The sequence below is a fragment of the Peromyscus eremicus genome, chromosome 1 (genome assembly GCF_949786415.1).
Source record: "Peromyscus eremicus chromosome 1, PerEre_H2_v1, whole genome shotgun sequence".
Classification (NCBI taxonomy): Eukaryota; Metazoa; Chordata; class Mammalia; order Rodentia; family Cricetidae; genus Peromyscus; species Peromyscus eremicus.
The window spans coordinates 38,876,193-38,899,692 of record NC_081416.1 but is presented as its reverse complement, the minus strand read 5'-3'; the positions used below and the strand labels follow the sequence as shown (position 1 = coordinate 38,899,692).

The 23,500-nt window shown below is 39.1% G+C and overlaps 1 protein-coding gene across 2 annotated transcripts in view; it reads right to left on the bottom strand.

Moving 5' to 3' along the window:
* Window positions 1–13,424: 13,424 nt before the first annotated feature.
* Smc5 (structural maintenance of chromosomes 5) overlaps window positions 13,425–23,500 on the bottom strand; it is a 72,780-nt gene continuing 62,704 nt past the window's right edge. Inside the window, exons 19-25 of one of the 2 annotated variants that reach the window (XM_059259668.1) lie at window positions 22,365–22,409; window positions 21,851–21,946; window positions 21,246–21,350; window positions 20,940–21,059; window positions 17,191–17,370; window positions 16,844–16,939; window positions 13,425–15,615 (exon numbers count right to left, since the gene is read on the bottom strand). In XM_059259668.1, the coding sequence (XP_059115651.1) occupies window positions 15,472–15,615; window positions 16,844–16,939; window positions 17,191–17,370; window positions 20,940–21,059; window positions 21,246–21,350; window positions 21,851–21,946; window positions 22,365–22,409 (786 nt within the window). In that variant the 3' untranslated portion in view covers window positions 13,425–15,471. The remainder of the gene's footprint in view (window positions 15,616–16,843; window positions 16,940–17,190; window positions 17,371–20,939; window positions 21,060–21,245; window positions 21,351–21,850; window positions 21,947–22,364; window positions 22,410–23,500) is intronic. The other variant, XM_059259676.1, reaches the window with a different exon arrangement.

Genomic DNA, 23,500 nt, shown 5'->3' with positions numbered 1-23,500 from the left:
AGAGAGATATAAAAAGAGTACGTTAGGTACAATGTCTTCCGGATGGGACTGAAAAATGATGCCTGATGGTGTTTGTTTGCTATTATTGCTACCAACTCAGGGCACAGAACTCAAGCCATTGCAGAAGGGCTGTATTAAACCCTCCTAGTAGTCACAGAGACAGAGCCATGGGAGCCGGCAGGGGGTGGCGCACACCTTTAATCCCAGCACGCAGGAGGCAGAGCCAGGTGGATCTCTGTGAGTTCGAGGCCAGCCTGGTCTACAGAGTGAGAGCCAAAACTACACAGAGAAACCCTGTCTTGGAAAACAACAATAACAAAAAAGACAGAGCCATGGGAAGAGCGGGTTTCAGCTACACTGAAAGTGGCTGGCGAAATGGATGAAATGGATCCAAATAACTTAACTGAAACTACCAGTTGGCCCTGCTTACCAACAACCCCAACTCCCTAAGCAACCTGCAGCAAACCAGATAAACCTCTGCACAAACAACATCCCAGCTCTAGGCACCAAGTTCTCGGCACTGTTTCCAGTATTCCTGGGTAAACGGGGTGAGAGGAAGTCAGTGTGCAGGGCAAGTACTGAGCAGTCTCCACCTCACTCTAGTCAGACAAGAAATAAATACACACACACACACACACACACACACATACACACACACACACATATAGAGGAACATGAGAGCAAAGCAACACGGGGAAGAGAATAAAATGAAAAATACAACAAACAGCTGCAAACAGAAACTAACAACACAACTCCCCCAGAAAACCCAGACCAGGAAAGAAACTATCAAGTATCCAAAGAAAAAGGTGTTTTGAGAGAAAAAAATTACAAAGCATTTCAGATAAAATATACCCAACCACTAAACTATAAAGTAAAAAGCATCACAGATGATTGCCAAGGCTACGGGTTGCTCTCCACAACTTGACAATAAGGTGTTATTGCTGAAGACATCACATCACTTATGTCATCAAATACGGAGCTATCAAGCTGGTACCTGACTAGAGGTTTCATTTATATTGACTGGCGTTCACGGTGCTGGAAGGTACTCTGCACACTCCTGGAGGAAAAAAGGGATCATCAATCTCACCCAGCTACAAACCCTGTGATCTACACACAGGCCTGCCTCTAAGACATAAAGGTACAATAACGGCAGAAGGGTTCTGGGGTAGTCAACCACTATCTAGTTTGGATTTTCGGTCCGCTGTATGAGATGAAATCCATACCCAACACTGCCAAAGTGACCAAGAACATGAGACTAGATAGGTCACGGGCCTAGGGACAAACCCACTATTATCTGCTTAAGGAACATAACAACAAAAACACTCCTAACAACACATCACTAGACCCATAGATCAAAGCATTCCTCAATCCTCATCAGAGAAGCTGCTTCTTGCAGTACATGGGAAGGTGAGGGGGGTAGGAGGGGGGAGAACAAGGGAATCCATGGCTGATATGTAAAATTAAATTAAATTATAAAATAAAAAAAAAAGATTGGGGAATTGCATCTGTATGGAAATGACAGGCTCCAAGATATACAGGATGCGGGGATTGTGGACGTGGGATAAGGAATTCTGCCCAGCCACAGCTGGAAGGCACAAAACTCAGCTCAGTGAGCTTGTGATGGAACTTGCTGCAGTGTCCAGACAGAGAGCTGAAGTAAACCTGGAGAGCCAGCTCTCCTGCAACCAGGAAGAAAATGTTGACTGAGAACACACCTGTTTCAACCTGTTGAACATATCAATTTCGGTGCATTGCTCAATTGAATTTTTGAATTTTTATCTTTAAATACACACACACACACACACACACACACAATCTTGTTTAATTTTTTGCTATTTTTAAAGTTAATTTTTCTTAGTAGGTACATTTTTGTATTTTAAGATACAAAAAGCTAAGTTATAAGTTTTATTTTGCTGGAAAAAGTTATTATATCTGTCACTTTCTCCAAACTGAATCTATGGTATTTTCTCTAGTATTTTTCATACCCCTAACTCATCTGCTCCCCTCACTCCCACTTGACCCACTTTCCCTACCCAGGGCCCAGCACTCCTGTTCCAAACCTCCCAGGAGACAGGGAAAGGGCAGAGTTTCCTTGCAGGTGACACCGAGACTTCTGTGAAACCATCGCGACTGTTACTACACTCAGTCTTACCACTGAACACAAAACATAAACGCAAGTGAAGAGCGCCCACCAGGAATACTCACATAAAACGAACAAAAACAGCATAAAAGGGGAGAAAAATTACAACCCAGAGGACACACACACACCCCCTCAGTTGGTTAGGTTTTTTTTTTTGTTTGTTTGTTTTGTTAACTTGACACAAGCTAGGATCATCTAGGCAAAGGGAACAACAACTGAGAATGTATCTCCTTCAGATGGCCAATAGGCAGGTCTGTAGAGGCATCTTCTTGATTAATGACTGATATGGAAGGGCCCAGTCCACTGTGGCCAGGTGGTACTGAGTTGTCTAAGAAAGCAAGCTGAGTCACCCATGGAGAGGAAGCCAGTAGCAGGGTGCCTCCAGGATTCCTATTCTTTTCTTTCTTTCCTTTTTTTTTAAATTCTTCTTCTCTTATAAATTACACCCCAACTGCAGTTTCCCCTCCTTTCCCTACCCCCAACCCCTACATCCCCTCTCCCAGATCCACCACCCCCTCAGCTTCCCATCAGACAAGAGCAGGCCTCGGAGGGACATCAACCAAACAGGGCATAACAACCTACAATAAGACCAGGCACGTACCATTACATTGAGGCTGGACGAAGTAAGCCAGTCGGAGAAAAAGGGTCCCATAAGCAGGCAAGAGTCAGATACAGCTCCCACTCCCACTGTTAGGAATTCCACAAGAAGACCAAGCTCCTCAGTCCTAACATATATATGCAGAGGGCATAGGTCAGATCCCTATAGGCTCCCTGATCATGTGATACTCCATGAGTCACAGTCAGTTGATTCTGTGGGCTGTGTTCTCATGGTGTCTCTGATCCCTCTGGTTCCTCTGATCCTTCCTCCCCATCCTCCGCGGGACTCCCTGAACTCTGCCTAATATTTGCTGTGGGACTCTGCATCTGCTCCCATCTGTTGCTGGATGAAGTCTCTCCGGTCTCTTTGATGATTCTGCTAGGCTCCAGTCCCAGAACACTGCAGGCAGGACAAACTGTCTACCTCTGTTCGTATCTGAGTTCCTCTCAGACTTCCCTTCAACAATGGAAATAGGAGCCATCATTCCAATAGCCCACAGACTGGTGGCCTCGCAGAGATGTTGAGCTAGCTGAATCACTGGGAAAAAATTGTAGACTCCCATTTTTAAAAAGGTCTGAGGACCAAGTAGAGGATTCAAACAGGTAAGGAACTGAACTCAAGACATGGAAAAGGAACTTAAGAAATCAACTCAAGGGCTGGAGAGATGGCTCAGAGGTTAAGAACACTGACTGCTCTTCCAGAGGTCCTGAGTTCAATTCCCAGCAACCACATGGTGGCTCCCAACCATCTGTAATGAAATCTAGTGCCCTCTTCTGGCCTGCAGGCATACATGCAGGCAGAACATTGTATACATAATAAATAAATAAATCTTAAAAAAAAAAGAAATCAACTCAAGACACAGACGAGGTTCTCAAAGTGAATGAAAGACTCAGCACTTTGAAGGAAAAACAAAATTATGGAGGAAAAATTCTGCTAGGAAATACATATATCAATGCACATGCCCAAATTTCCAAAAAGTCTAGGATACACTGAAGAGACCAAACCTAAGACTCATGGGGTAGGAGGGAGAGTTGAATTAAAAGTCAATGGTTTAGACAAGTTTTTCATTGAAATCATAGCCAAGAATTTTCTAAACCTAGAGAAAAGAACAGACATTCAAATACAGGAAACATTTAGATCCCCAAAGACACAGGGCCAGACCAGAGAAGAACTTCTCTGTGACATATAGCCAAGAAGTCAAAAATACAAAGCAAACAAACAGTAACAAAAATCCTAAGGGAAATACCAACTAACATCCAAAGACAGGGACAATAGAACAACATTGTATCTGTTGTCAGCAACCCTGAAACCTAAAAAAGCAAGGAATAATATGGCTCGAGCTTTGAAAGTGTTAACCAAGATTGCCATGCCTAGTAAAATTACCTATTAAAATTGAAAAAATAGCCGGGCGGTGGTGGCACACGCCTTTAATCCCAGCACTCGGGAGGCAGAGCCAGGCGGATCTCTGTGAGTTCGAGGCCAGCCTGGGCTACCAAGTGAGTTCCAGGAGAGGCGCAAAGCTACACAGAGAAACCCTGTCTCGAAAAACCAAAAAAAAAAAAAATTGAAAAAAAAAATTCAATATAAACACAAGTTAAGGCAACTGCGCCAGCACTGCAGAAACAGTTTTTTAACTAATTTTGTCTGTGTGTGTGTGTGTGTGTGTGTGTGTGTGTGTGTGCTGAGTCTATGTATGTGCAGCACCATGTAGACGCATGAACTGGAGAAGGTCAGAAGGCGGCTCTGGATCCCCTGGAACTGGAGTGACAGGTGACTGTCAACTGCTATGTGGGCTCTGGGAACTGCACTATGTGGGTCCTCCACAGAAGCAGTAAATGTTCTTGATCACTGGGCCATCTCTCCAGCCCCCACAGTAGTTTTTTTTTTTTTTGTTTTTTTTCGAGACAGGGTTTCTCTGTGTAACTTTGCGCCTCTCCTGGAACTCACTTGGTAGCCCAGGCTGGCCTCAAACTCACAGGCTCTGCCTCCCGAGTGCTGGGATTAAAGGCGTGCGCCACCACCGCCCGGCCACAGTAGTTCTTAAAAGAATAATACATATGAGAGGATATTTTTACACACAAGAATGCAGGACAGAATGCAGTCCATGAAGTCAAAGATGTTAACGGAGACAAGGGAAGGAATCAATCATGTCCCACACAGCAAACCAACAAACACCCAATACTACCAAGAGAGGGAGAAAAGAACTACCAAGCAACTAAACAACCAACCAACCAACCAACCAGAAAAGCAACAAAATCAGAAATAGCAAACCTTTCTCCATTTTATTTTATTTTTTTTTTAAAGACAGGGTTTCTCTGTGCAGAGTTCTGGCTGTCCTAGAACTTTCTTTGTAGACCAGGCTGGCCTTGAACTCACAGAGCTCTTACTGCCTTTGCCTCCCGAGTGCTGGGATTAAAGGCATGACCACTAGCACTTGGCTCCCAATTGTACTTTTAATAGGTATCTACAGAGCCTTCTACCCAACAGACAGGGGATACAAATTCTTCTCAGCGGTGTAGGGGGCCTTCCCTAAAAGTGACCACATTATACAGGCCACAAGGTAAGCCTTAACTTAAAAAAAGTTCACTTTGTGCTATTATACATCGGTAGTACGTAAATTTACTTTTACTTTATGAGGGCTCACAGTTAAGAGGTTTCCTTGAGTCTCAGAAGAGACTGTGGGCTTTAGAGCAGTGTTGGGGCGTTTAAAGTTGGACTGAGTGAATCTGCCTTTGGGAGCAGGACTAGGGCTTTATGGTTTGCATGTGAAATGTCCTACACAGGCTCATATGTTTGAACACTTTGGTAACCAGCTGGTAGAGCTATTCTGGGAGGTTGTAGAAATGTGTCTGTGTGTGTTGGGGAGGGGGAGGGGGTAGGGCCTTGCTACAGGAAGTGATTGCCAGATGGTAGGTCTTCAGAGTTATAGCCAGCTTTGCTTACAGCCCAGGCTTTCTCTGCTTCACGATGTGATGAGCTGTAACAAGTTGTACTGTAATATCTTCCTATCATGGATGGTGCACCATGCCTTTCCCACCATGATGGGACTATATTCCTCTTAAACCAAGAGCCAAATATAAACCTGGCCTCCTGAATTAGTTACTCTTCTCACGGCTGTGATAACGTTTCCTGACAAAAGCAATCTAACGAAGAGTTTATGTGACTTCCAGCTCATGGGTATACACTTTATGGTGGAGAAGGCATGGTAACAGGGGCAGGAGGCAGCTGGTCGCACTGCATCTTCAATGGGGAAGAAGAATGCTTGGTACTACTTTCTTCCTTTAGTTTACAACTACAAGCTGGGCATGGTGGTCATGCCTTTAATCCCATTACTCAGGAGGCAGAGGCAGGAGGATCTCTGTGAGTTAGAGACCAGCCTGGTCTACATAGTAAGCTCCAGGGCAGTACAGCCAGGACTACAAATAGAAGAACTCTGCCTCAAAAAACAAAACAAAGACTCCAGCTTATGGGAGGGTGCTACCTATAATTAATGTCTTCCCACTTCAATTAACTCAATCTACATAACCTCTCACAGGTGGACCCAGAAATAATTTGTCTTCTAGGTGAGTCTAGGTACTGACAAGTTGACAATCAATGTTAACCACCACATCTACCTCTAAAAAAAAAAAAAAAAAAAAAAAAAAAAAAAAAAACAAAGTAAAATACATTTATTCCTCAGTATCTCTGTAGAAGTCCCCCATAGATAATAAAAATAGGGGCCACTCAAATCTCTTACATGAAATAGTGTAACATTTGCCTATAACCACTGCACTTCCACCCATATACTTTAAATCACCTTTACCTTACCTAAAATAGCTCATATAATGCAAACACAATGTCCAAAGTTGTTATACTGCATTACTTAGGGAATGATAAAAAAATTCTGTACATATTTAGTACACTCAAAAATTTTCAAATGTTTCCCCCCCCCCCTCTCCTCTCCTCTCTTCTCCTGTTTATAATATTTTGGGTATGAATGGTCTAGGTCAATCTGGACAGCTTTACAAGCAGAGACCTTGCTCTAGGTCCCATGATTCAACTCCTACCCCTCTTCACAGGCTCTACCATCAACAATCCTCCAGGGGTGGTCTGGCACCTCCTCCAGTTGCTTGTGAGCCTTTTATGCCATTATGCAATGGGTCCCACCCACTGGTGCTCAGTTTTGCCTCCAATTAATGTAGCTACTAGCTACATCATGACATTTTAGGCTGGTCTTTAATCATGTTAATGAGACAGGTACTTCTTGTGTAAACAGGGACTGTCTTATCTTTTCCTGGAAGTACATGGAAAGGCAGGGCTGTGGACAAAAGTGATTATGGCTTAAAGCTTATGTGAAGGCACTGTGAGAAAATACTTGGTTTTACATTTATGCTATAAAATTTTCAATGGCAAACTTAACATGACCAGAAAATGAACTGTGGCTCATATTTTTCTGTATATTCTGGGTAAACCCTGCATTTGTCCTCATAATCAATGAAGCATAGTAAGAATCTTTGACAGTCACTGGAAATCAATGGATAATGCACTGTCACATAATAATGTATCTAGCAATAAAAAAATGGTACTAGGGAACTGCATATGCAAGATAACCTATATTGTTTTAGCACAGTGAGTGCTCTGGCATTTAAACTAGAAAATGCTGCTTCCTTTCTCCCTCAGAGTGGGATAGATTATCCAGGAAGGATGTATTTGTCATAGAGAGGTTTACTGTATTTGAACAGGGAATGATGGTGTACTTATTGAAGAATATGTACATATATAGGTACTTCCTCTCTACTTCCATGAGTAAGTCACTACGTGTACTTTATAAGGGATTATTAATTTTGTAATAAGTTTAAAACACTCTATAGCCAAAAGAGCCCTTTATAAAGACCAGACAGAATTACAAAGTTTTTTTTTTTTTTTGTTTTTTTTTTTTGGTTTTTCAAGACAGGGTTTCTCTGTGTAGCTTTGCGCCTCTCCTGGAACTCACTTGGTAGCCCAGGCTGGCCTCGAACTCACAGAGATCCGCCTGGCTCTGCCTCCCGAGTGCTGGGATTAAAGACGTGTGCCACCACCGCCCGGCTCAGAATTACAAAGTTTTACGTGTCATAAAGTGTTGGTTTTATAGGACGAATTTTTCCCCCTCCATTTCTTTTGGATACAAAGTATTGCTATGTAATTTAGATCCTCTTACTTTCAGCCTTCCTAGTGTTGGGTTTGCAGGCATGCATCACTCTGTATGTTCTATCTGTAATGTAGTTACCTGAAACAACAACAAAATCAGGTTGGAGGTTTCCTTGCCTCTCCACCACAGCAGCAGATATCTAAGCCAGACCAGTTTACAGGGGAAGGCTTACTTATCTTGGCTCATAGTTTTAGAGGTTTCAGTTCACGGCTGGCTGGTGTGTTGCTTTTAAGCATATGCAGGGCAGTACTCCATGGCAGAAAAAAGTGTTTAAGGATGTGGATAAGCATTAAGAGAGAGTCTAGAGTCTTAATATGTTTATAAGTGGTATGTCCTCAGTGACCTAACTTCCTCCCACTAGCCCCACCTCCTAGGAGGGAATTCCATCCTTTTCCAAGAGGGTTATGGGTTGGGGAACCACAACTTTCATACACGGGCCTCTGAAGTATATTCTAGACTTAAACTACAACAAGAGTGTATATAGCTTAGTGATAGAGGTATGCTTATGTAAGCAAAGGTCCTAGCCAATGGCCACACAAATAGTTAAATAAAAAAATCAACCCTGACTCCAAAACTCATGCTCTTTTCTAAAAAAAAAAAAAAAATTGAGACCATGGGCTGGGAAATGACTCAGTGATGACTCAGTGGGTACGAGCAGCACATTGCTCTTACAGAGGACCTGGGTTTGCTTCCCAGCACCCACGTGGCAGTGAACCATCACCTGTTACTCCAGTTTCAGGGGATCGAATAGCCTCTTCTGACCTACACAGGCACCAGGCATGAACATGTTACACATACACACATGAAGGCAAAACACACACATTAAAACAAACAAACAAAACCCAAAATCCTCCTGTTCTTGCCCTGTTCTTTATTTACCTGATTACTTCTCCCAGAGACAACTTCTGTTGTTTCCTTAAGAGACAGAAAACCGTGCTCTATGTAAGTATGTGAAAAGTAAAACCAAACACACAGATCTGCACTTTGCTCTTTTTATTTTACCATGTGGAGATCTGACCACATCAGGCTATAAAGAGCACCCTCTTTTTAAGAATTATATTAAGTGATTCTATGCATCATAATTAATCAGTTCTCCATATATAGCTGTTTGAAATAATACAAAATTTGTTATTTTCACACGTCTAGAAATACATGTGAGAGAATATACACAGTAAGTATGAATTCCTCTAAGTGGGTTTGCTAAGTCAAAGGGGATTCTCACTTAAACACATTGCTAAGCTGCTCACAATACACAGGTATCATAACACAGTCACCAACAATGTCTGTGTATTTTTCACTGTGAGCTTGCCACCCTCCTGAGCTGTCATTCCCTGTACTCTTTCAGGATACCACCTGTCTCTGAGTCTCAATACCAACATGTACCACAGTTTAAACTTGGCAAGTCAGTATGATCTTTCTAAGGCTTCTTTTTTGTTGAAAAGAACACACACTTCAGAACCTCTATGAAAATTAAATGAGATGTTAAAAGACCAATTAATCATTAAGCAAATGATAGACCAAAGCTGACTATTTTATATACAAATAACTCCTATACTTTCCCCATCACTTCTGTTCTTGATACAGCAAGCATCTCAGTGTTAGTATTATTTCTCCTGTTTCCATTGCTTTTCTCACATACTCTGCTCACCATCCAAATCATCCCAGTCAAATGAATCTTCCTGAATTCAATCTCCCAGTATTTGGGAGATAAAGGAAGATTAGAAATTCAAGGCTGCCTTGGCTACTACATACTAAAGGTCAGCCTGGGCTGTATGAGGGCATCTCAACTCCCACCCATCCAAGGCAAAAAATGTAATTCTGAACCTTATCCTACATTTGAAAAATATTTATTTAAGCCGGGCGGTGGTGGCACACACCTTTAATCCTAGCACTCGGAGGCAGGCAGATCTCTGTGAGTTTGAGGTCAGCCTGGCCTACAAAGCGAGTTCCAGGACAGCCAGGGCTATTACACAGAAAAACAATGTCTCAAAAAACAAACAAAAAATATATATACACACATATACATATGTATATATACACACATATTTTAAAAATATATATATTTACTTTATGTATATGTGTGTGTATGTGCTTGAGTTGATATATGTGCACCACATGTACGCAGTAGCCTGTACAAGTTAGCAATGAATCCCCTAGGAATGGAATTACAGAAGGTTGTGTGCCTCCATGTATGTGCTGAGAACTGAACCCAGGTCTTCTGCAAAAGCAGTAAATGCTCTTAATCCAGGAGCCATCTCTCCAGCTTTATATCCTGCATTAACTATTGAGCCCCAGTAACCTACTTGACCTTCTTAAATGATTTTTACTAGTGCCTTTAGCCATTGTTATATTTGCTATTCTCTTTAAATACTGTAGCATAAGCAGAAATTACATGCTAGGGTAAACTACAAGTATAGTCAGTCAGTTCTACTGGTAGTTCATACCTAAGTGCTCCAATCACAAAGCGAAGACTATAACAGCAGCTGTCACAAGTGCTACCATTCATTGATTAGCATCATCATTATTAGGACAAAGGTCAAAGTGTGTGTGCTTTGTTTTTTGTTTTTCATTAAAATAATGGCTCATAATAAACGTGATGAATTTGAGAAATGGGTTTTCACTGAGAAATGAGATATTCAAGGTATGTATTAAAGGCAGGTGGTGGTGGCACACACATTTAATCCAAACACTTGGGAGGCAGAGGCAGGCAAATCTCTGTGAGTTCAAGGCCAGCCTGGTCTATACAGCGAGTTTCAAGACAGGACAGTCAAGGTTAGACAGAGAAACTCTGTCTCAAAAAAAAAAAAAAAAGGTTATGTATTAAAAGACTGTCTATTCCTATTTTTCATTAAAGTCTTTGATCAGTTTGATGTCTATTGTTAACCATATCAACACTTTTCAACTTCCAATTAACACACTGTGTCTACCTTCCTACATGTCCTATTTCTTCTTTTCCAAAGGCTCACTAAAAGAACCTCAACTCTGTAACTTTATGAAGTCTTGCAGATCCCCAATAGCCCTCAGGCCCTCTCTGTTCTAGGAGTTTACAGTTTATGATAGATTACATAATAGGCTTTACAGCATATGCTAGATGGTGTAAGAATGGAACCACAGGCATACAAAAGTTTTTATTCCTTAGACGATAGAGTACAAAGCACTGCTCACTGTACATGTAAGAATTAACTGGCCCACGTTAAAATCTCCAGTACTGAGAGAGCATTATTCTTTTGAGATGTGGTCTTGCTACAGAACTATGGCTGGTTGAGAACTCACTACGTAGCTCTGGATGGTCTCAGATTTATGGCAATGTTCAGTCCTTAAAGGATGATCCGTTGGATAACAGGCATGCACCACCACACATAGCTAGAGAGAACATCCCTTCAGGCTTCGGTAACTGAGTGCTTACTACACAGGAAGCATTCTTCTAGGCTCTGGAGAGGTAGCAACCAACACATTCGTTTTCCTCAGAGAACTTTCATACTCTACTAGAAAAGACAACTTCCTTCCCTAAAACAAACTAAGACAACCGAACAGACAAACCACAAATAAATAATCTTAAAGACTGAGATAACTAATTTCTAAGAGCAAAAAGGGATATCTACCAAGTCTTCTTTTATCTGAGGATACTCTCAATAAGCCATAGGGTGAGGTTATTTCTTCGGGATGGTGGCAGAGAGCGCTGATTGTAATCCAAACACTTTTATTCTCCTCTTTGAATCAGAGAAGCTGGAGTTTACCAGATCTGAGAGATCCTCTCAAAAAACATGATGAAGAGTATGTGGAAGACTGCAACTGAGGTTAACCTCTGGCCTCTGCACATATGTACACAGGCACACATACACATTGAAATAAGGGATGGGGGATGAATAGGAACATGTACAGTGACATATATGTATGAAAATATCACAATGAAACCAGTTACTCTGCACGTTACATTAAAAATCAAACAAATGAGAAGAGTTTTCCATGGGCTGGGGTAAAGCAGAAATGGAAAGTCAGTCTGAATAGATACAACGTGTCATGTTAGGATTATAGTGAATGGGTAATGCACAGGGATGATGATCGCACAGCATTGTAGATGTATTTCATGCCACTGAACTGTATACTTTAAAATGGTAAAAATTTATATTATGTACATTTGCCACAATAAAGGAAGGAAGAAGAGAAAAATGAAAAAATAAAAACAAAATTTCACACCTTCAATTGTTTTTTCACTGGAGATAAAATGTTCAAATTGTCAACAGTCAAATCTCCCAAGTATATAAAAATATACACATTCTATCAGTAATGTGCCTTCCTAAAATATATGGCTGGCTATGAAGTAATAAGACAAAGTACTATAAGTAGGTTCAGTCATCTAATTCACATTCAGATTTCATGAAAGTAATATGGTATATGAAATACTTGTATCTGTTATGCAAAGTCCATCACTGTCTGCATCCTGTGAACAACTAACACGATCAAGAATATAGAAAAACCTCTATGCAAATCTTGTCTTCAGGTCAGACACAGTACTTCATACACAGCAGAAGTAAAAATTTACACAGCACCAACAATGATGCTAGGTTCCCTCACAGACCTGACTGTCATCTCAAAACTGTGAATTAGGTATGTCTTCATCTTGCTAGTGTGGAAATCGCTGAAAGCAAGTGGTAAAGAATCTGATTCAAGATACATTTTAAAAGGCTGCGTTGAGTAATAGTTCAATATAAGAAATAGTAAGGTAACATTGGTGATTCTACATGTTTTTAGAAGTTACTGTTTCAACATAAACAGTTCTACTTGCCTTCTAGCTTAGCTTCTTTGGATGCTTTCAAGCTTTTCCTGTGTTTACTGCTATTAGATTCTAATCCCACCTCAAATGGACAAAAGACTAAATTTTTATCTTTTGGAACACAAATAGACTATTAAACACTGCATTATAAATGGCAGACACTCAAACAGACACTGAAAATCTTTTTTTGTAATCCTGAAAACAAAAGCGACTTTTAAGAAAATTTAAAGTATTAAAAAACTCTCATCTTAAATAACCTATAGCAAAATATGGGAAAATACGCATTTATTACCAACAAAGTAGTATTTATAACATAGTTTTAATCACTTACATTTACAGGCACCAGAATGAAAAGATGCCCCTCATAGGCCACAGGCTTATGGCTAAGGCTATTGGAAAGCAGCAAGAAATCTCTCTTTGGGGATGGAGAGATGGATCATGGTTAAGAGTACTGGCCACTTCCAGAGGATCCAGTTTCTATTCCCAACACCCACATAGCAGCTCACAACTGTCTTCTACTCCACCCTCAGGAGATCTGATGCCCTCTTTTGGCCTTACCAAGAACCAGGCACTCATGTGGTGTACAGACATATATGTAGACAAAAATCACTATTCACATAAAATAAATCTTATAACAAAACCAAACACCAGCCCTCTCCCTTTTTTTTAAAATGAGAGACCTTCTAACAGAGACTGTCCTTTGACAATCAATATAAAGATTTAGTCATCCAAAATATCTGTAACCTTCAGGTTTTAAATATTTTATTTATCAAATCAAGCTTTTACTTGGAATTTTTACAATTTGAATGTAATTTAAAAAAATCAACAGTTGCAGAAAATATGACATGTTTGACTATTTTTAATATGATAAATGATACACAATTTATCCTTCCCAGCCCAAAGTCAATATAAAACAGAACATTAATTTTACTCACTGAATGCTTATAAACATGATATGGAATATTTTTTGGCATATGTAAACTGAAATGCAATTGCTGATGTGAGTTTTAAGTATGTTTAACCTTCAACCTTTTTTTTCAGTTTTTAACCTTCAATCCAGTTTTTACACTGATATGATAAAACCAAACTACATCAAACACATATTAGTGAAGATATTATGTCAAAAAACCAAGCAACAACACAAATGTTTAGTAATATTCTTCACTAATATGTCACCAAGTTTTTAAATTTTTTTGACTTGTTCATGCTAGTAAAAATGTTATTAAAAATATCTTTGTACTACATGTATGAGACTTAGTTTAAGAGGGGAGGACTCTCTTACAAGTTTTATAAAGAAATACAACTTTTTAAAAGAGAAAATGTCCAAGTGAGACGACATAGGCTCGTGTTCCATTACTGTGAACCTACTAAGAATGTAAATCTCACTGGCTATTACAAAAATAAACAAACCTGAACTTTAGTTTATTCAGGCTAGTAAGTCAAAAATAACTTTGTCAGTACCAGCAGAGACATGGTCCAGTCTACTGTTCAAAGACATTTCCATCTTCTTGCAAGACCTAGATTTTTAAAAGAACAGAATTTGTTTGGCACTGTTAATTAGCATACTCAAAAGAAAAATAAATGGTTTCTGACTTAACTTTTTTCAGGCTAGAAGAAAAGAATTTAGATGAGATTTTTCTAAAATATTGGGTCTGATCAATACTGTAAGGAAGTACCTACAAATTCTAAAAACATTATGATTTTAAACAAATCAATACTTTGCCATCACTCTTTACATAGCACTGAGAAATTTCAAATACAAATTGTAAAAACTCGTATATGAAATCTTAAGAAAAAGCTTACTAAAAGTAATTATAAAAACGTCTTTAGAAATTTAAGATGTAAAATACATTTGACTTCAAATTAAAAACAAAACAAAACAAAACCCCAAAACTGAACAAGAAACCCCAGCACGAAACTTGTCCTTTACAGTGCTGTTCTTCGAGTCCTTGTCAGCTGATTTCATTCTGCCAATGTGTGGGCCATACTCTGTGACATCTTTACCTTGTGACCTCTCCAAATCCTGGGGCCATTTTGAAGCCCCATGTTTACGTTTTCCCAATTCTTTGAAATACCAATAAAATTATAGTATCAAGTTGCCTAAAACTTTTAAAGGCCCATAAACATGTTTTCTATGAAAATAAGGTAACCTTTAACACAAAGAAATGAACAGATCTGCCACAAACTACTGTCCATTAAGTGGACATTCTCATATTACCTTTTAAAAACGAAATATAACACTGGAAGAAAAGTGGGATTTCTGAGTTGCCTTTAAGCTCTGAAAGTCAAAGTTCTCTTGTAATCAGTACTCAGAGCTGCCACACTTAGTAAGTAAATGCTTTGTAAATGAAATCCCCATTCTATCATACTTCTGATTTGCAACAGGAAATAGCTTTTTTTGTTATGACACACGATCCCACTCTACAGCCTACGTGGATTGGATCTCACTTTGCAGTCCAGATTTGCCTCAAACTCATGATCTTCCTGCCTCCACTTCCCAAGTGCTGGAATAGATGTGAGCCACCAGACCTGTGGACAGTATACATCTTTACATACAATCCAATGCTCACAGAGAACTAAGGAGTCAAGTTCAACCAAACTGAAGACTTAACATTTTCACTAGAAAATGTTCCAGAGTCACTGTGGTCTCCATTTCAAACCTATTTGTTTTTAAATGCATGTTTCCAAAAATAATCAATCTTTCTCTTTCAATAAATCTGCTAACTTTTATTCACTTGAGCCACAGTATAAACAGTTAAAAGAAAAACCTCTGAAGTCCCCTCCCTTTTCTTTCACTGAGAAGGTTGAGTGAAGGTAATCCTTCGCCGCCGCCTTTGAAAAGCCTTTAAGTTCCATCGGTTTGGTTCCAACATATGTGGGCCATTGTAGACAAACAATACTGTCATTTTTTCAGAATAAGGAAGATTCTGTAGAAGCTGTAAGGATTGAAACAAATTGCCACATAATTAAATTATATACTGAGAAAGACAGCTTTCCAGCCTTACATATGTTCAAATACATCAACTTGCCAGACTATGACAGCTTCCTGAATGAGCATAACTGGCCTAATAACTGACCTAGAATATTCCAGTTGCCTGGGAATCCTCTGTATTCACCAATCAACAAGGACCACATCACTTTCACTTCCATACAAAATACTTCTCCAACAATGTCTATGGCTAAGCACTGTGACAGACTGGTAGTATAAAACGTGTGAGGGAGGTTTGGTTTCTAAGCCAAGGAGTTTGGTAAGAAATAGAATAGGGGCAGATCTGTCTAGCTCACATAAAGAAGATGATTAAGTACAAAAAGAATGCACATTTAGGTGGGCTTTCCAATGAGATATTTATAAATATTTAGTTGAAAAAAGAAAAAGTATGGTTAATAATGAACATATCTTTGAGTACATTTTTTTTATTTTTATTTTTTTTTAAATCATTCTTTTTTTTTTTTAAGATTTATTTATTTATTATGTATACAGTGTTCTGTCTGCATGTATCCCTGCAGGCACAAAGAGGGAACCAGATCTCATTACAGATGGTTTTCAGCCACCATGTGGTTGCTGGGAATTGAACTCAGGACCTTTGGAAGAACAGCCAGTGCTCTTAACCTCTGAGCCATCTCTCCAGCCCCCCTTTGAGTACATTTACTTGGTAACTTAGCCACGGCACTAGATTCAACAAAAGGATATTTCTGACTGCAGCAGTTCTAGATTATGGGAATTCTCTATGAATAGAACTATGCTGTTACAAAGCTGATTTGTCAGTCCACGACCTTGGGTACTTGAACTCTTTCGGGCTAGGGTAGTGGCGGTGGGAAACACGGACGGGGCAGCATGTGACATGACAGTGAGGACTAGAGTTCAGGGTCTGCATGCCCAGTCATCTCTCAGCAAAAGAGAGAGGCCTTTCCAGAAGGGGAGTGAGCATCAAAAGCAAGGAGACCAAAGTTCTAGAACAGAATGAAGCCCCTCCACTGCTTCCTCAGATGAAGTATGTCACTGTAATGTGTCTCCTCTATGAATGTAAAGATTACTATAATCTTTTTAGCTCCTTTTTGGGGGGTATTCCTACTCAAATTCACATCATAGCTCTAATCTGCTCCACAACTGAGCCAAAGGGGACAGGTGAGCACAAGACTTCTATGAGTTTACTCATTACTCACCTTTGGTGTGATGAAGAAGTACTGAGATGTGTTCTCTTTACAGGCAGTGTTCACAACCATTTCAAACACTCTTCGTTCATTGATTGGGTCCATACCCTAAAACCACAATGACAATAATTGTTACATTTGTATATCTACTAGAGGGCGCAACATATTTCCCCTAAAAGAATCCGTACTGTGGCCGGGCGGTGGTGGCGCACGCCTTTAATCCCAGCACTCGGGAGGCAGAGCCAGGCGGATCTCTGTGAGTTCAAGGCCAGCCTGGTCTCCAAAGCGAGTTCCAGGAAAGGCGCAAAGCTACACAGAGAAACCCTGTCTCGAAAAACCACAAAGAATCCGTACTGTACCTGATTGATTTCATCAACTACTCTGAACGGACATCTATTAAGCTCCTGCAGTGCCATCAAGTACAACATGGTAGAAACACTTCTTTCCCCTCCACTTTGATGATGAGGAGTTAATTCATGCAGCTGAGTACTACTTCGAAATTTTACTCTAATTCGGATTCCATATTTATCATAGTCTTCCTGTAAAACACAAAAAGTTGAGAAATAATTTTTTCTCTGATTATTTCACTCAATTATTTGAAAATATATCAGATATATCAATAACAAAAGTAATAAGCTTACATTAAGCAATTACTATCTAAAAATTTTAATAACTCCTGAGTGCCTACATGTGTACGCACTCATACAATATAAATTTTATTTTATAAAAAGGGGAGTATTTGGTGTTCTATAACTTTTGCCACCTCCGAGACCACTGTGAGGTTTATTTACTTCTCTTAGCTACACTAGCTCATTCAGATTCAGATTTACCTTAAAAGGAAAACATTTAACATTAGCTAAAAGTTAACTAGTTAAATGGTCTACATAAGTATCTAATCAAGAGAGACATACAAGAAATAAGCAATTCAACAGTCACATTTTTAAAACATAAAAACGAAAGTAGGTAAAATTAACTTCAATGGTATATTTTACTTAATCCAATATATTCAAACACCACAATATAAAATGTTATCAATGAATAATTTACATTTTTCATACTAAATCTTTGAAATTATATTTATGTATTAGGTAATCACAGCAGAGGTCTAAGAGTAACAAAAAGTGTTTTATTTATTTTTTCACTTTGGATACCATCAGTTAATTATAAAGGAGGCTTGGCAGTTATTTATGGATAAAATAGCTCAGAATGTCAGGTTCATGGAACATTACCTCAACGGTGATTTCAGTCCACATTCTTTTTTTTTTTTTTTTTGAGACAGGGTTTCTCTGTGTAGCTTTGCGCCTTTCCTGGATCTCGCTCTGTAGACCAGGCTGGCCTCGACATTCTTTTTTAAGAATGTCACCACCTCTAAGTAAAACATAATCCCTGTTGTTTCTAAATGTGGTGGTGCCTCCATATTCTGGGAGAAGAACTTTGGGTCAACTCTCACACTAACTACCTGAATATCTCCATCTCTCCTGGAGATTCTCACCCCATAGTTCCTACTGCTGCTGGCAATAGTTTTCCTTGAGACCCCCCTGGAAGCAGGCTGCCACCTTTGGTTACAGTTCTGGCTGCACTCCTTTCAACAATCCTCAGTCAAGCGGCAGAAGATACTTTGTAACAGCCAGTGCTGCCAAGACCCTCGCCACCAGTTTGGACTCTGATCTGGCTCTGCTGCTACTGCGTTCCTGTTCCGCAGGTGAGAAAGCAAGAGCTTCCTTTTAGAAACTAGAAATCCCTTCAAGTACTAATGTGATTAAATCACTAGCAATCCACTGAATCAGCTTAATGATAAAAGGAATTTATTTCAGGGCATGGCTCAAACAGCTACCCAATACAGAGCATAAATGCAAAGAATTCAAGTAGGCCTTAACATTTTACAAATAGTACTTTTAATCTGTACTTTTAACCTTTCCCTTCAAACCTCCAAGTAAACAATCGACAGAACTTTAATTCCAGCACTTGGGAGGCAGAGGCAGGTAAATCTCAGCGAGTTGGAGGCCAGCCTGGACTATAGAGCTAGTTCCAGAACAGCCAGGGCTACACAGAAAAAAACCTGTCATGAAAAACAAAACAAAACAACAAAAATGACAGAACTGTAATAATTTGTAATAGTTTTAATTCCCAAGGATTACTTTTAAACATATTTCTTCCACACTGATTTATTAACTATGTCCCCTTTTGACTACACAGGATTGGATTTACTGGAGGTTTGTTTTTGATTCTTGTAACTGATCATGCTTTTTTCTGCCTCATTCTGGCTTCTTCCATCTCACTCAAGGTTCCAGTTAAAGAAGTCAGTTCTGGACCCACTACTCAGGAGGCCAGAACAGAAAGGAGATAATGGGAAAGGTCAAGAAGAGGGAAGGTCCAGGAGAACACACTGAAAGGCATGTGGAGAGTCTTTGCAGCATGGCACTGAAAACACAGACTGTTGAGAAGAAAGAGTACAAGATAAAGTACCATGCGAGAGGATACGAAGGATGGGATTTCTGTGACACAAGCCTCACTTTCTTACTTGATCACATTTATACCCGACACAGTCAAGCTACTGATAAAGATCCTGTTGTTACTTTGAGCAGGATGATGCTTGCAGTAATCAAATTTATCTAAGAGCTAAGGCTCTGTCTGGGTTTAGATAAGGAGTTTTGATTCTTTGCCACTTGATAGCAACATGACCTTCAGTAACATAATGGTAAGTTTCAGTTTGTTTTTTCAGTAGGACGGATAAGTTCCTGCTTCCTAGGATAGTTATAAGCAATTAAACAAGATGAACTTAGAAGTGCCTAGCATAAAGGAAGCATCTCAGAAATTAAGTACTGAACACACATTTCTTAGTTACAGTAAGCCAACGACTGTGTGGTAAACTGCTATGGGAGGAACTAAGACCTCAAACCTAGGACTTAACGAAAAGGTACTTCATGCTTCACATGAAGCAGAGGGGAGCTGTGAAGCAAAACTCCTCTAAGGAACAAATGGTGCTGTTTATTTATATATGTAACAGAATGAAAACTTCCACACTTGCTAAAATGCAAAATTTTAAAGATATGAAAATATTCTTTATTAACTTGACTTTTATTTAAAAGAAATTTCACCTTGGAAACATTTTGACACACGTAAAATGAGAACACAAAAATGACCCCAGTGCACCAGCAAAAATTTTGTACTGAGATCAACTTTGTACTGAGATGGCCAACCTTTCTTCATTTATATTCCTTTCCATTCATGCCACCTTCCCAGTTATTCTCAAAAAAAAAAAAAAAAAAAAAAAAAAAAAAATCAGTTATTTCTTCTTCCTTTCCTCACTTGCTTAGAGTGCCAGTGAATGAACCCAGGGCCTCATGCAGCTGAGCATACACAATCATTTCACTACACCTCCAGCCCTTCTTCACATAATTTTCTTAAAGGAAAATGTTTTATCCAAAATAGCAATACATAAAGTTATAGTTCAAGAAATTACCATATTTCCTATTATCTTCTAAATTTGTGATTAAAAAAAGAAACCAAGGAAACTGAGCATGGTAGTAGAAGCCTATCATCTTAATTGGGAGGTAGAGGCAAGAGGTTCAGGAGAATTCAATGTCATCTTTGGCTACGTAGCAAGTTCTAGGCCAGCCTAGGCTATGAGACCCTAACTCAAAAACATCAGAAAACACCACTACCACTACCACACACACACCAAAGCAAAACAAAACAAAAAACCAAACTCAACCTCATTGATATAAACTATATTTCAGTTGTGTTTGCTAGTTTGTTTATGGCTCGTAAGTTGAGCAGTGTAGATTTACAAAGCATCGCACTCATTCAACACAGCTGAATAATCATTATTCAGACTTGCTAAAAATAGAAAAAGGCTAAATTAGCCACTTAACAAAACACCATCCCCACCCCCAAACCAAGCAAACCTAATGTTAGAAATCCATAGATGGACAGTCTTCCAGTGGAGAGAATGAGACACCAATCCAGCCACAGTTCTATTCCTTCCTTTTCACAATTTTTCAGTAAGCAAAAATTTCATGTATAATTGCAAAATAAGTAAGTTTACATGTACCCTTTTCACATAATTAAAATTACTGGTCATAAAATACATCCCCAATGCAATTACCTCATTTTCTGTATGAAGATCAACTTCACCAGCACACTGCATGGAACTAAAAAAGTTGCTGAACTTCTCATTGATTTTTTCCACTAGCTCCTTTAAGGGGTTCAGCCACCTTTCTTTCACCTACAAATAAAAGACAAAATCATAAACTGAAAGCACTACTATCCATTCTGACATAAAACAAATTTTATAACAGAGCCAATCTGGTCATGAAAATACCTTTTCTCTTAGGAGCATAAGATTTATTTCATATAATTCATACACTCATCCCATTAATGGTAAACATATAAGAAAAAGGATAAAAATTACCTGTGAAATGTTTTCCCTGTATTCATCTAGTTCAACCTTCTTCCCCTTTAGTTCTTCAGTTAGTTGCTGTATTTCTATCTCTCTTTTTGTGTATTCCTCAACCACCTGGTAGAAAAAAAAAAGTTCTTTGAGAAAAATCTATCAAAGGATAAAATTATATAAAAATTTGCATCAATTAAGCTATCAGCTAAAATGTCAATTGCATTGCATTGTTTGTATGCAATTAATTTATGCTATTGCGCACTGAAAGTGCTACTTTTTAATCCTTAAAAAAAATACACACTGCTGTATTTCAAGTCAACTCAACTATTCTTTTTATAAAGAAAAGGCACAGAACACTGTGTTCCTTAGGAAGACTCTATTTAAAATTCTAATAGATTCAGAATCTGGCATTTAAGGCATTGTTCCTGCTGTCTAGCTTATTATTACCCAGAGCTACAGTACAGTGTGGGAGGCAAGTACTGGAGAGAGCTGTGTGTGTGTGTGTGTGTGTGTGTGTGTGTGTGTGTCCCCGTGCGTGCGTGAGTGCGTGCACATGTGCATGTGTGCACTGGGGAAGGCAGCAGTGTGAGAGCTGCTGGACGAAAACAGAGAAAGAGGCATACTGTCGGATTCAGTCCTGTGAAGCAGGAAGCTCTTGATCTTTCTTCAGTTAATAATGCATCAATTTCATCCAATGTGTTTGGAAGATCTTGAAAAGCCTAAAGGAAAAAAAAAAGTCTATCGTTAAAAATGGAATAGTGAAAATTTTTATTAGTATAGTTAAAAGAAAGTAATTTGCTACATATCTACTCTCTGATTAATAGCATGCTAGCACACAGCAATACAAAGGAATCTTAAACAGGGTATTTTGCCTTTAAAAAGCTTACACTTTAAAAGAAAACAAAATGTATACATGTGGATAGTACCTTAAGGCAATGTATTGATGTTGAGTCTAAAATAAGCAGTACATATTATATAGGCTTTGGAATTTAAAATAATGAAGTGTCAGTTCATGCTACATGAAAATTAAAAGAATTCAAAGGCCTATAATTGATCTCTGGGTCTCAAAGCAATGGCTAGGGAAAAGCAATGCAAAAAGGAGGAAACGATTTGGAAAAAAGAATGAGTACTGCATACCATGGGGGGTGAGGAGCTGTGTCCATTTGGAATGGTGGGTACTTGCTGAATTGGTAGAATGGGTCCAGAATATGTGGGGCATTGAAAGAGAGCAAGAAGTTAGAACTTTATACTGTACTTATGAAGACCTACAAAAGCATCCTTAGATCAATCACTGAGACAGAATTTCATCCAGACTATCTTCTGAATCTATGCCACAGAGACTCATTAGGATAGACACTTTCCTTCAAGGAGAGGCATGCAGTACACTGTTTTGCCTAGCACAACCTGCAGAGCCCTTACAGTAAAAGGTTTGTAATGAATCTGAAGCCCTAAAAAAAGATTCTGATGAGTTATATAATTAATCAGGTAGCTTTACTTTGTATCTTTTTTTAACCTTTTAGAACATAGTCCAGTCTCTCCAAAAGCCTCCAGGTATTTGTTATGTACATGTGCTACATCTTTGACTTGTCTGTTGAGGTGTGAACTTAGGTTCCAACACTTACTTGGTGGCATCTTCACCAGACTCTTAACAGGCATACCAAATTTATGATAGTGAAATGTACATTCTACCTCATCCACCTCCCCCACCATTGTAAGCAAATCAACTTCTCATCAGTAAAGAGCTTCACAGTTTGTCCAGGCAAACATTTAGGAGTTCTTTCTTACCTCTCTCATATCCTCTGTCCCTTTGTGCTTCTACCTTAATCTTTTCCTTGGTCAAAATAATAACGCTCAAAGTGGTTTTCTTGTTTCCTTTCTTATAGATCTATTCTTTATAGAGCAGCTAAAAAGTAATCACCTATAAACTGAACTTAATAATGCCATTCTTGTGTTAAAAATCCTCCAGTGGGTTCTATCTCAAAGAGAATGGAAGCCAGGGCTGGGGATATAGATTAGTGGTAGAGTACTTGCCTAATCTCTAACACTAAAACTAAAGGGAGAAAAAAATGTCCAAACTCTCTTGTACACTTTATAAGGCCATACTAATCTGGCTAGTGCCTTCCTCTCTGCTTGGAATGTAATTTCTTGTTTTTGTTTTTTCAAACAAAGTCTCTTCTGTGTATCTCTGGGTGTCCTCAAACTCAAGAGATCTGCCTGCCTCTACTTCCCAAATTTTAGGATTAAAGGCATGTGCCACCACTGCAGGGCTGGAA